The sequence below is a fragment of the Nicotiana tabacum genome, chromosome 15, assembly GCF_000715075.1.
Source record: "Nicotiana tabacum cultivar K326 chromosome 15, ASM71507v2, whole genome shotgun sequence".
NCBI lineage: Eukaryota > Viridiplantae > Streptophyta > Magnoliopsida > Solanales > Solanaceae > Nicotiana > Nicotiana tabacum.
Window position 1 is genome coordinate 119,891,506 of NC_134094.1, and position 13,912 is coordinate 119,905,417.

The window sequence follows — 13,912 nt, forward strand, 5'->3', positions numbered from 1 at the left end:
TTGAATGCCACTTGAAAAATATTTTGTCTTAACAATGCCACTTGACTTTTTGTATTTTTTATTTTAATTGAAAGTTATTTTATTTTTTTATTTTAAAATAATTTTAAAACTCTAACTTGAAACTACTCCCCAATTTGAATGGGTATTTCTTTTATTTATATATTCCCATTTTTTTATTATAGCTATTTTATTTTTTCATTTATTTTTTTTATTTTAATATATTTTTAAAACTCCAACTTGAAACTACTCCCCAATTTGAATGGGTAATATTTTTTTCATTTTTTTATATCTAATTATAAGATATCTATATTTATTAATTCAAATAGAGTAACTAATTAATTCAAAATTTAAAATTCGTAAGAATTTTTAGTTAGAAAGGTAGTTTATTTTTTCTTAAAACTCCAACTTGAAACTACTCCCAAATTTGAATTGAAAATGTTTTATCTTTTTCAATATCGTTTTTTATTTAAAATAATTTTAATACACCAAATTTGTTGGAGCTTTGTCCTAAAAATTTATACTTGGCGTCTTATGGTTATACCACTTGGCATCATATAATTATTTACTTCTCTTTTTGTATATATATAAAGACTACTATATTAAAAAGAAACTATTCCCTAATTTAAATTGGCAATTTTTTATTTCTTTATTTCCTATTTTTATTTTAAAATAATTTTAAAACTCCAAATTGAAACCACACCCCAATTTGAATTGGCAATTTTTTATTTCTTTGTTTTGGTTTTTTATTTTAAAATAATTTAAAATTCCAACTTGAAGCTATTCCCCAACTTGAATAGGTAATTTTTTTTAAAAATTAATATTTTCGTTTTTTTTTAATTGTAGCTACTTTAATTTTTCTTATTTTTTGTTTTTTAATTTTAAAATAACTTTAAAGCTTCAACTTGAAACTACTCCCCAATTTGAATGCGTAGTTATTTTTTTTATTTTTTTATTTTTTTAATATAGCTAATTATAAGATATCTATATTTATTAATTTAAATAGAGTAACCAATCAATTTAAAATTTAAAAAGGTAGTTTATTTTGTCTTAATAATGCCACTTGGCTTTTTTTGGTTATGCCACTTGTCTTAATAATGTGCTTTTGTCTCTCCTTTTATTATATATAGATAAATAGATATAGATTTTATTTTATTATTTTATAGATATTTAAATTCAAAAATAATAATTAATAAATAATTATTAATTAAACAACTAATTATTAACTATTTATGCCATGTGGCTTTTTTCTAGGATGCCACTTGGCTTAAGGAGAGGACTTTTCCCTCTCCTTTTAATAATATATAGATATTCACTTTAAGTTATGTATTATTTTATTTGGGATAATATAAAATAAGTATATTTATTAGTAGTACGAAGATTAAATTATAGTTAGACCTATCTATAATGTCATCGCTTGTTCGAATTTTTTTGGCTACTATTATAGCTATATAATAGCATTTGACGTTTAGATCTTATTTGACTGTTATACACAAAAAATTCGCAAAAAAAAAAAAAGTTATTATTTCTTAACCTTTTGTATTATTAAAACATAAATATTTAATTAATTAATATTTTTTATAAAAGCTATTACTAATAAATTCATTCTGTACCAACAAAGAATTAAACTCTTTAAAGTACATACATATTTTAAAACTAATTAAAAAAATTTAAAAATCCAAGTTTAATGGAAGAAAACTACAATTGTAGTTTGTTTAGTAGATTTCATTCTTTTCACCGCAAATAACGCTTGATTTGGCAAAATTATCCATCCAAACTTTTAGTAAAGGGGTATCTTATATTTGGCTATATGACATCAAAGTTGCAGCTAGTGCTTTAAGTATGAAAATAAAGACTATAGAAGTGCAAAACTTAATAAAACCAATCAGAATTGGCATCATTATAGAGTGAAAGGCAATATCTCTCAATATTTGAGTTAGATATATAAAGAGATAATTTTACGAAACACTAGTAGGAGTGAAATGGTTTATTATTCTATCTTAAATTGGAAGTCAAATTGGATAAGACTGTGTTATAACTTATAAAGGGGTTGAATTGTTCTTTGACTCGAATTCACGATCCTAGGATTGTAGGCGAAGGGTGTTGAGCAACCCCTCTTGTCTTCTGCTTTGTATTTACTTGCAGGAGTAGTATAGTTTGTCTAATTAGTTGATGACAATAACTATTGAGATATGACAGTGTCTTTATTTGATAACCAGTTCGGGTTCATGCCGGGTCGTTCGACTACATAAGCTATACACCTTGTTAGGAGGTTGGTGGAACTGTACAGAGAGAGGAAGAAGGATATGCATATGGTCTTTATTGACCTAGAGAAAGCGTATGACAAGATTCCTAGAGAAGTTCTCTGGAGATGCCTCGAGGCAAAAGGTGTATCAATTCCCTACATTATGGCGATTAAGGACATGCATGATGGAGCTAAGACTCGGGTTAGGACAGTAGGAGACGACTCTGAGCAGTTTCCGGTTGTAATGGGGTTACACCAAGGTTCTGCATTTATTCCGTTCTTATTCGCCCTCGTGATCGACACGTTAACACACCATATTCAAGGGGAGGTGCCATGGTGCATGCTATTTGCCGATGACATAGTTCTGATTGATGAGTCGCGAGCCGGTGTTAACGAAAGGCTAGAGGTTTGGAGACAGGCTCTTGAGTCTAAGAGTTTCAAGTTGAGCAGGACGAAGACGGAATACCTGGAGTGTAAATTCAGCGCTGAGCCAGGGGAAGTGGATGTGGATGTGAGGCTTGAATCACAGGTCATTCCGAGTAGAGGCAGCTTCAATTACCTTGGTTCTATTATCCAGGGGGGAGGGGAGATCGACGAGAATGTCACACACCGTATTGGGGTAGGATGGATGAAGTGGAGGTTAGCATCTGGAGTCCTGTGTGACAAGAGAGTGCCACCAATACTTAAAGGTAAGTTCTATAAAGCGGTGGTTAGACCAGCCATATTGTATGGGGCTGAGTGTTGGCCCGTTAAGAACCCACATATCCAGAAGATGAAAGTAGCAGAAATGAGGATGTTGAGGTGGATGTGCGGGCACACTAGGATAGATAAGATTAGGAATGATGTTATTCGGGAGAAGGTGCACGTGGCTCCCATTGATGACAAGATGCAGGAAGCGAGGCTTAGATGGTTCGGACATGTTTAAAGGAGAAGCCCAGATGCTCCGGTACGGAGGTGTGGGCGGTTGGTTGTGGAAGGCACGAGAAGAGGTAGAGGGCGGCCTAAGAAGTATTGGGGAGAGGTGATTAGACAGGATATGGCGAGGCTCCAGATTTCCGAGGACTTGACACTTGATAGAAAGATGTGGAGGTCGATTATTAGAGTTGTAGGTTAGGATGTAGTTGAGTCTTGACTTACTTCGTACCATTGTGGGACTGGCCACGTAGGGTTTTTGTCTAGGGTAGCTAGTGACAATGTTGTGTTTTACTACTTCGCTTTTCAGTGTATGTCCTATTTACTAGCTATCGTTTTTGCTTTGCATCTTTCTTCTACATTTCATGGTGTTCCTATTTTTTCTATGATTGTTGTGGTGATACTAATGTTGTCTTCTCTTATCGTTTTGTCTTTTTGTTTTCTTGAGCCGATAGTCTTTCGGAAACAACCTCTCTACTCCTTTGGGGTAGGGGTAAGGTCTGCATACACACTACCCTCTCCATACCCCATTAGTGGGATTCTACTGGATTATTGTTGTTGTTATTGTTAAGGCCATTTTTACTCTAATTATTTTTGAGTGGTTATACATCAACTCATCAACATCCACCACTTAAATCCTATCCAGAAAAGGAAATTTTGAGATTAGATTGCATTGGATCCCACTTTAAAAGTTCTTTTAATTTTGATAGTTCAATTTGATACCCTACCGAGTGACCTGAATTAATAAAATACAAATTGTAGGTTAAATTGATAGCCTACTGACTGACCTGAATTAAAATACAATTTGTTGGTTTAGTCTCATACGCTACTGACTTGATTTAGTTTACACCATATACTTAAGTTTTGTTGGTTTTAAAACAAACATGTGGTTCTTACTTTTTACAAACATATATTATTACTTATTATTTTAAAATCAAAAGAAAATAAACCAAATGAAAAGAAGATCGAACCGTTCTAATATTGATGATTGGACGGAAGTGAAAATACATTTAAAGTGTTCCCACTCTAAATTCTTGAAAATGTGATTAGTCTTTCAAACGTGTTTTTGTCAAGATAATTCTTTTCTCACAAAAGTTGAGCGGGCTTCATATTCTTGCTTTCTCACTCTTTCAGTTTGTCACTATGTTCAAATTTAGGGGTGTAAAATGGGCGGGTTGAGTCTATTTAGGGCGGGTTAAAAGAGTTGAGTTAATAAATGGGCAGGTCATTGACCCGTCTAAAAGTTACTTGGGCGGAGATTGGTTGGGTCAAGTTGCGCCAAAATTTGGGTCATAAACTAACCCGTCCAACTCTTACCAAGCTTTAATTAACATGTGTTGTTTTTGTATGAATTGTGTAATTACTAAATAAGACTTTTTTCTTTTATTATGGTCATATATAACATATCAAATTAAAAATTATTTCTAAGATATTTGGCAAAGTTACTCATGGATCAATTTGGGCTAAAAATCAGTCCAATTTTAAATGAATTGAGATGGGTTGAGTTGAGATACGTTGAGTTTAATAAATGGACGGGACAATAATCAACCCAACCTTAAGTAAATTACGCGGGTTTTTTGGGCTTGGGCCAAATTTGACAGCCCTATTCAAATCTTCGCAGAATATTTTCAGTGAAATCAATCGATGTTTCCTTTATCTTTATTAAACGTTTCGAATTTTTGTTTTGCTTTCGTGCAATTAATTAATCATAGAACATAATGATGGACATGACATGCATAAAAGCTCATACATTAATGTGACTTCTTCACTGAATGAACATAGAGCTTATTAGAGCATGAAATAGAAGCATTGAGATTCCTAGGTGTAGTTAAGAGGTCTCAACCAAAACTATCTCAAATTTAATTTCGGGATTAATTATCTCTTACTCTTCGTACCAAACGAGCCTACGCAGTTTGATTACAAGGATAAGAAATAGCAATTTTGGACTAAAATTATTTTATTACGCATTTAATTGAATTTTGATTCTGGTGTAAAAAATCTTGGATCATTTATATAACAATTATGGTATTATTTTTATATCACACTCATCAATATAGTATAACAATCCAGGGATAAATAGCAAAATGATAAAGATGTATTTATAAAGCTCTACTCTGAAAGTCCTTTAGAAAAATCAAAGTTAAAATTAAAAATAAAAATTTATCCAAGTTTACTAAGTGCAAATCAAATGCATGTTTTATATTATACCCTATGTTCTTTTTTAATCTAATGAACTAAGAATGTACCGATTAAAAATATATTCAATACACACTTTTTATGCCCTTATTTTTGTCATTATTTAATCTTTGTATTGTAATACTCACATTATAATCTCAGTATAACTTGTTCACAAACAAAAAGAACCATCAGGTTGTACCATATCTTATGCCCTTATTTTTGCTCTTTATGCTTAAATGTAAAAGAACCATCAAGTTGTACCATATCTTATGCCCTTATTTTTGTTTTTTATGCTTAAATGTAATTTTCAATAATGACGATGTTCGAGTAAGCTTCATGCAAGTTGACTATTTTTGCTACTTCTTAACAACTTATTTGTCGTATAAATTTATCCACCAAAACTTAAAAATATGAAAAGAAATCACATATCATTTTTTGATATTTATTGTGATTATTATTCTAATTTCTCATAATTTTCACTCACCTCATTGTTGTTGCACACAAATGTATATCATTGACTATAGGGGGAGTTAGAGTGCTAGGAGCGGGTTCGGCCAAATATAATAACTTTGGTTCGAATCCTGTATTTATTTTAAAATATTTATTGAATATATCTAAACTACTCCTATTAATTTAAAACTCAGTAAATAAAAGCGATTAAAATTCTGAACCTGCTCTAGCTCTATTTGACTACTTCAGAAGCTTTGTAGTGATGTTGTTACTCGCCAGTAGTTCTACAATTGAACACGTTGCCTAGAGTTTACTTCTCTGCTGCAGACGCGGAGCTTGGAATCCCGAGAATATTAATTGAATTTTTTTACTTTTAAGCACGCGCCAAAAACTATTTATATTTGATAGTTGAAAAAGTATATAAAATTCATATAATTTTTATTTATAACACATAAATATATATACACACAAAAAATATACAAAGAAAATATATATATTTTGCTATTATTTTGAAAGCGATTATACTGTATCATTTTCCCATATTAATTTGTTGTTACCTTTTTATTCGATATAAATACTTAATCAAATACAAATTGCAACTTCTACAAACTTTTTCAACTTCAACTTCAACTTCAAGTACTCTTTTTTTCCAACTTCTAACTCACGTGTTGTCCAAACACTAGATTAAGACATTAAATTAGTTGTACAAAACATTACTAGTAATTATTAAAACAATTACTAAGGTAGTTTTAAAAAATAAATCACATCAAAACTTAAATTTTAGTTACGCAAGTAAATCTGGATTTGACGATTGAAAAAGTACTACTATAGAATAACATAGTATTAAACAATCCGGCATTTCAAAAAAAAAAAAAAAAAAAAAAAGAATGAAGGAAGCTCCCACAGCTAAAACGAATTCCATGTATTCCAAAATTCCATGATAAAGGTAGTTTTGGATGTATAGTGTTAGTATCTCGTAATATCATTAAGGTTGAAGCAAAATGAAGTATTATACAAGGAGTAAAAAAACACCAGCATCAATATAATCATACTTTTGCAATTTGGAAGGTAAAATCAAATACACAGACTTCAACTAACAGTGCTGTAATAAACTTAATTAATATCAACAGAGGATTCAAATCAGAGAATCTGCCGTTCATTCGATGAAACAATCCAACAGAGAAGCCCTTCAGCATTCGCATCCTGTTGATCTGGATTGACTTCCACCAGCAACATCAATAGTATCCGGAAGGTATCTATAAGCATCAAGAAGAAAAACAATAGTTGTCAAACCACACAGCAACTCGGTAGATGTAGAAAAAGAACGTTCAGCACGACTAAAGATCGAATGATGCACACAGTTCTATGACTTTGGATACAGATAACAGATCACTCGAAAGAGTACTTGTTACAAAACCTAGGGCAACTTCTCCAAATTACACCTAATTGCATGAAACATCAAATACATTTCTCAGAAGATGACACAGTTTTCTCAAAACAGGAGATAAAATCCAGTTAATTCTTCAAGGCGCTTCTACTTAAAAAAGAACAGAGAACCTTTCAAGCATAATTTGAGGATTGGGTGAACCGACTCTGGCTTAAACAGTTCCATTTATAATACTGGGAACTGAATGCATATAATTAATGCCCATATAAGTTGGCATAGTAGAGTTTCTGTTTGCAAGAGGTACTTACATTTCGTCTTCAGGTTCATTTTTCAGAGCATTTTTGGCTATACACTGGAAAGCTGCATCCACATTGAATCCCTCTTTTGCCGAGGTCTCAAAATATGGTATGTTTCCCTTGGAAGCACACCATGCCTTTACTTTCTTCTCAGAGACCTGCAACCCATGCAGCCAATTTAGAGCAAAAAACAACTCCATTCCTAGATGCCAAATTTGAAAAGAAAAAATAAATAGAAGAATCATCATGAGAAGAGTCATCAAAAGACAAATTAATTTACCACTCGACTGTTGCCACCATCAACATCTATCTTATTCCCCAGTACGATAAATGGAAAGTTCTCGGGATCAGATGGGCTTGCCTGAACATTAAATGCAAAACTTATCAGCTATATATTCTACACATATCAAAACACTTTGGCAAATTATGGATCCATATTACCTGGATTAAAAATTCTTCCCTCCAGTTGTTAAGATTCTCAAATGACTTCATAACATTCACATCATATACTAGAACACAACAATCTGCTCCACGGTAAAAAGCTACACCCAGGCTTTGGAACCTTTCCTGCCCAGCCGTATCCCATATCTGAAGCAGAGTAAGATGTGGCAGATTAGAAGTGAAGATGGTGAGCAAAATAACTGTCAGTTTTTTCCAACCATCTCCCATGGGTACTGTATACTTTGTGATATTCCACAAGTCATAAATACAAACTAAATTGAAAACCGCACATTTAGCAGAGCTACTTTTCGCGATACACGAAAAGAAATTGATTGGTTGAGGAGCAGTTCATCTGCAGTAGACTACAAGAAAATAGCATTGGCTTTGAAGAATATTGCTTATAGAAACTGGCTGTTCGTTCCGTTTAAACTTACTAACTACAATAGCATCTTGTCAATCACATACATAGTTGGACGTATTGTATTAGACAAATTCAATAATATCTTGGTTAGGTAGAAGACAAAATCGGTGAGAGCCAAGAATTAACATATGTTTCCTTGAACCAATGCATCAAAACATTCTGTCAATCATCTTTCAGAATATATTTAGAAAATGATTTTAGATTTGTTTTATCAATCATCAAGTTGGAAAAGGTCACGAGAAAGTGAATTTGAAAAGAGACCCTTAGTAAGAGGTTCCTGAGGAGTGAACACGGAAAACCTGACCTATATGCATCCTGTCATTGAAATATACCTAAGTGAATATATTTTTAATGGTACAGAAAGGTAATCATTTCTTTAGTCCCATACCTATATTATTGTTGTTATAAGCATGCAGAAAAGAAAAAATGAGTGGAAGTAATAAAGAGGTGAATTTAAAATTTAAATGTTGTGTACATAGTTTCTGGGTGCAAACACATGAACCTTTTCTTTTGGGGCAAAAGGAACACATTTGAACTGGCACCATGTGACAGGACCAGGAAGTCAAACTTTATTTTTTTGATCAGTAGGATCAAGATGTCAATCATTGAACAAAACCCAGCAGTACATATGCTTAGTGTTTAACACAGTTGGCCTGATAATCGACCAATCAATCAACGTTTGCCTCATTCCAAACTAGTTGGACTCGGCTATCTGTATTTATGTATCTATTCCATTCAAGATTGTTTCATTCCAATATCAAGTAATTTGTCTTCCAAGGCAAATTAGGGGTTTTAAACTAGTTTCTCCAAACCACCCAATAATCCCTACAGAGATTTAGAAGTCACGATTTGCCCGTCATATGCCTCCAAATTCCTGTAGTCCTATGACACAATGACAATATAAATCACCTTACAATCCCATATCTGGAATGGACTTTTATAGGAATTAATTCATTTTCTAGAGAAATAGCAATATGCATCAAACATTATGGTAACAGTCATCTCACTAATGTATTAAACTTGCTTATATTTGATCAAACATTCCAGCAAAAAGAATCTGACAAGTGCAAGAGTATTTCATGCGAGCAGTGTTTATGGCGAAAAACAAACAACATTTCTATGAAGGAAAAGTTCGGTCCTATGTTCCCCATAAGCCTTTTATGTTTTCGTACTATGTCCACCTTGGACTGTTTGTGATTCCAGCCAATCTGCAGAAAACTGATTTGCTCTATAATAACCTTCTCAAGAAAATCAATTCTAATTGCTAAATGTGGAATAATCAGTCTTTCCTTATGCAGACTACACTGCCTTACAACTAATACACCATCCTTTAAAATAAATGAAAATTTACCTGACCAGAACTTTAAAATAAGTCCTCTATACATTAGATACTTGATAAACTTTTTGCAAGCACTATTCTACTGAAATCCAATCACATGATTGACACGAACGTTATTTTATTTACAAATGATATCATGTTATTTAACAGGGTCAATCCAGAATAAGAATTAAGTGAAAGTAAACAATAACATAAGGACAAACTAATCTCGAGAAAAAAAAGAAGAGGGATGAGGTAATAGCACTCATTAGATGCTTCTGACTCTTGAATCTTACCTGCAATGTGTATAACCTATCCTCAAACTGAATTTCTTTGGTCAAGAAATCAGCTCCGATTGTGGCCTTGTATTGGTTACTAAACTTGCGATTCACATACCTAAAAATAATCATGAAAGAGATGTATAAGGTAAGACAAAACCTGAAAAGGAAAAAAAATAAAGTATGTATTTTGCTGGAATTAAAAAAAGAGGAATGTGAGCATACTGGTTCATCAGAGATGTCTTTCCCACCCTACAAAAGGATCAACAGGGAAGTCAGTCATTAAATCTAGATGGTATGCTAATGTAAAATAATGTACTGATTAAACATCAAACAGATAAGAGCCTCACATCCATCTGGTTCAGTTTATGGATTCAAGGAATACTAAATCAGCTGAGAAGGATTTTAAGGTTCCACAACCTAGTCTACTAAAATATATTCAAACAGGTAAAAAATGAGGAAACCTAGAAAACCTAGAAAAGCAAAGATGTCAAAGATTCCAAACCCGATTAATGACTAGAAGCAGTCAAATTGCTAAATTTACACACTCGGTTTTCAAGCTTGCCCACTATTTTTTTGTCAAGAAACCAAAGCGGGAAACATTATCCATTTAACATTCTTTTTTCCCTTTATTTTGTCCAGTTGATGTTCAAAGAACAAGTGCAGATCCATTCTACAACATCTAAAGAGCTAGGGGCATATCTACATAGGCCGAAAGGTTGTCGGCTGAACCCCCGTTGCTCAAAAATTATATTGTATATATAGATCATATATTACTTTTTATACATGTATATTAATTTTTGAACAGCCTTAGCGAAATTTCAGGCTTTTCCATTCTAAAGAGTTGCTTATTGGTGTCAACTAGTATCTTCCAATATGTAGAAAAAGTAAGGAAATAAAAGCAAGGGAAAAACAAAAAAAAACTATTGCAATATATTAAGGGTGGAGCTATGGGGGCGCAAAGGGGGTTCACACCTTTGCCGGAAAATTACATTGTGTATAAGGTCAAAATTTAATATACATCTATCCTAGGGCTGCAGAATTGGCCCAAGCCCAATCAACCCGCCCAGTATTTAATGGGTTGGGCATGGAAGATTTTCCTGATGGGCTGTTTTGGGCAGAACCCATACTGACCCGTAAAATTGAATTAGCCCAAATTCAACCCGTTAAGTGCCCAAACCCAACCCGTGGCAGACTCAAAACTTCAGTTTGCAATCAGCTTTCTCTGAACCCATGAATATACTTCTATTTTTGCCTTACTCATTCCAGTGTTGTGCTTAGTTTTACAAAATGACTACAGGAAAATAAAATGAAATAAAATATGTTTCCAATTTTTTTACACTTCATGGGCATACTATTCAATCAAATCATATAACTGAGTATTGCGGCTATAGTCTTTACAATTGATCAATTATGTGTTCAGCAAATTAAACTTCTAAGGATATTGTTCTAGTCCAGTAAATTTTCATCTTGGTTTCTTTAATATCAATCAAGTCATTTTGCCACCAATTAAATCTATTTTAATTTATTACTCCATATGTGCAACTTGTATGAGAGTTTATTTATTTTGGAATTTTCAATGCTCGATATATTTCAAGTTTTCAACATTCATATCCGATAAACAAAAAAAAACATTTTAACATTCATATAGATTTTCATATCTACAGTACTCTATGTATAGTATTCAAATATCAATTAGCGAATTTCAACTTTTTATATTTCAGCTTTCTTTGTTGTTTGCTACAACTGATAAATATTGCAAAAGTAGGGTCAAGTTGGGCGGGTTGGGTTATGACCCATTGTTTAGCCCATCTTTAACCAACCCATCTTAGCCCAAGTGAACTTTGGGCTTGATTGGGCAATGACTCATTTATTGGTTTAGCCCATTTTGACCCGCCCAAGTTCAGCCCAAACCGCCCATTTGGTACCTCTTCTATCCCCCGGCTTCTTCAGCATATTTACCTTTTTTATTTTTTGAATCCCTTGGTGAAAATTATGACTGTCACCGTCATGTTAAAGCTTAAAAAAGACACCTTTTAACTTATATTAGGTCTACAACACGCCCCACAAGTGCAGGACTTAATTCTTTTCTAGGACCAAGTACGTGAAAATATCTTTGGGGACGGATGGCGATGAATTCCAACCCTTGATCTCAGCCTACTCTAATACAATGTTGAATAAAGAAATTCAGATTAGGTGGTTCACACAATTCATCGAAGAGAAATCAAACTACGTAGCAATAACAACGTTATATTATGCTATTCCCAATCTAAAGCTAATGCGAAGCAAACGAATCCAAATTATAGAATTGAGTTTCACAACCAGTTTTTTTTTTTTAAAAATATGCATAAAATAACCATTAATTTAGGTATTGCATTAACCAAATCGGAATTAAAATTCTTAAAACTGTATTAGGGAACCAATGAATGAGATCGGAGAAGTGAGAAGAGAAACATGAAAAGTTTACCCGCTATCGCCTAGGATTATGACCTTGAGAAGCATCCGCCTTCGAGCTGCCATTATTTTTGTTAAAAAGGGTAAAAACGGAGCTAAAAAATGAATAAAAAACAGTAAAATTGAAATGGTCTTTGAGAAATTGAAGTTTCGTATTATCAGCTGTTAGAAGAAATGGGGTGGGGTGGACACAAATTCTCCTCCTTGGAGTTTAAACGGTATTCACCCCTCTTTTCATGTTAATTTTGTTAATTAAAAAGTAAAGAAAATTGCACAAAGTTTCCCGCATTTAAGTAGGGTATCATATTAAACTCTTTAAAGATTCTTAGAACCTGTTTTGCCGTTTGCCAAAATAATCTTGAGTTTTATTTGTCAAACACATATTTGGTCATAGATTTTGCCTACATTTTGACCAAATCCCAAAACCAACTCAATAGCTAGTTTTGGACCAAAATATCACTATTATATTTTTTAAAAATTGCTCCAAACTTTTGTATTTTATAAAAGAGCTCACCACTTATTATTTTGTAACGATATTACTTTGTCTTCTCGGTCATCTGATAGTGTATCATGTAGTTCATTATAAAAATGATAATTTTGTATCAAATTTATTTAAGTTCAGGACTATGATTTGCGATAATATAATGAATGTTATTGATAATTGTACTGTTGGGTATTCGTGATAGTTTTTATAACTTGTAGGTATAAGTCATGTTTGTCACACCTCCTTTTCCCGAGGAAATAGGGGATAGGGGAATTTTTCCAATTTAAGTGACATTATTCGAAATGAGATTATTTATTTATTTAGAGTCACCGCTTGGAATAATTTATGGTGTCCCAAGTCACCGATTTATTTTAGAATCCCAAATCGAGGAAATTTGACTCTTATTTTTGGTCTGCGAACACAGAAGATCGGGTAAGGAATTCTGTTAACCTGGAAGAAGGTGTGAGGCACTCCCGAGTTCTGTGGTTTTAGCACGGTCGCTTAACAATTAATACTTGGCGTAATTATCTGATTTATTACATGTTTTAAACCCATTGTGTATTTTTATCTTTTGCCGCTTTTAATATTTATGGAATTTATTTGAACAAGTCGCGATGTCGCACACTTGTCGTTTTGGTACACATTGCGAACCGCACCACGTGAAATGCACCCGCAATTTATAACATGTTTATTTTTATTATTATTTGAAGTTATGATCAAGTCGCGTGAAACACGCACTTGAATTGGGGTTTACGTATCATGACTATGCCACAGGAACCGTACCCATAGTCACGGTGATTTATTATTAATCGCGCCTAAATCAAGCTACGGTATTCGGATATTATTCAATTACTAATTTTGACATTATTGTAAGGTCATGAGGTATGTATATTGTTATGGAGGAAATGAAGTAAATTAATTATGAAAAAAGTTGGCTAGCTTGTGAATGTTTATTTGTTTTTGGTCATGTGCAACAATTAGCCCATAAATACGCTAGGGAAGTCCAATTAAAGTCTTACACCAATCATGGCCCAACCTAATCTCTTATAAT

The 13,912-nt window shown here is 32.9% G+C and overlaps 1 protein-coding gene across 1 annotated transcript; it reads right to left on the reverse strand.

The window, feature by feature from the left end:
* Window positions 1-6,705: 6,705 nt before the first annotated feature.
* LOC107774659 (ras-related protein Rab7) lies at window positions 6,706-12,541 on the reverse strand. Its single transcript, NM_001325183.1, is given in 7 exon segments — window positions 6,706-7,038; window positions 7,478-7,623; window positions 7,746-7,826; window positions 7,907-8,053; window positions 9,942-10,041; window positions 10,149-10,175; window positions 12,391-12,541. Coding segments are annotated over 7 exon segments (621 nt in total). The 5' UTR covers window positions 12,444-12,541; the 3' UTR covers window positions 6,706-6,971.
* Window positions 12,542-13,912: the final 1,371 nt, after the last annotated feature.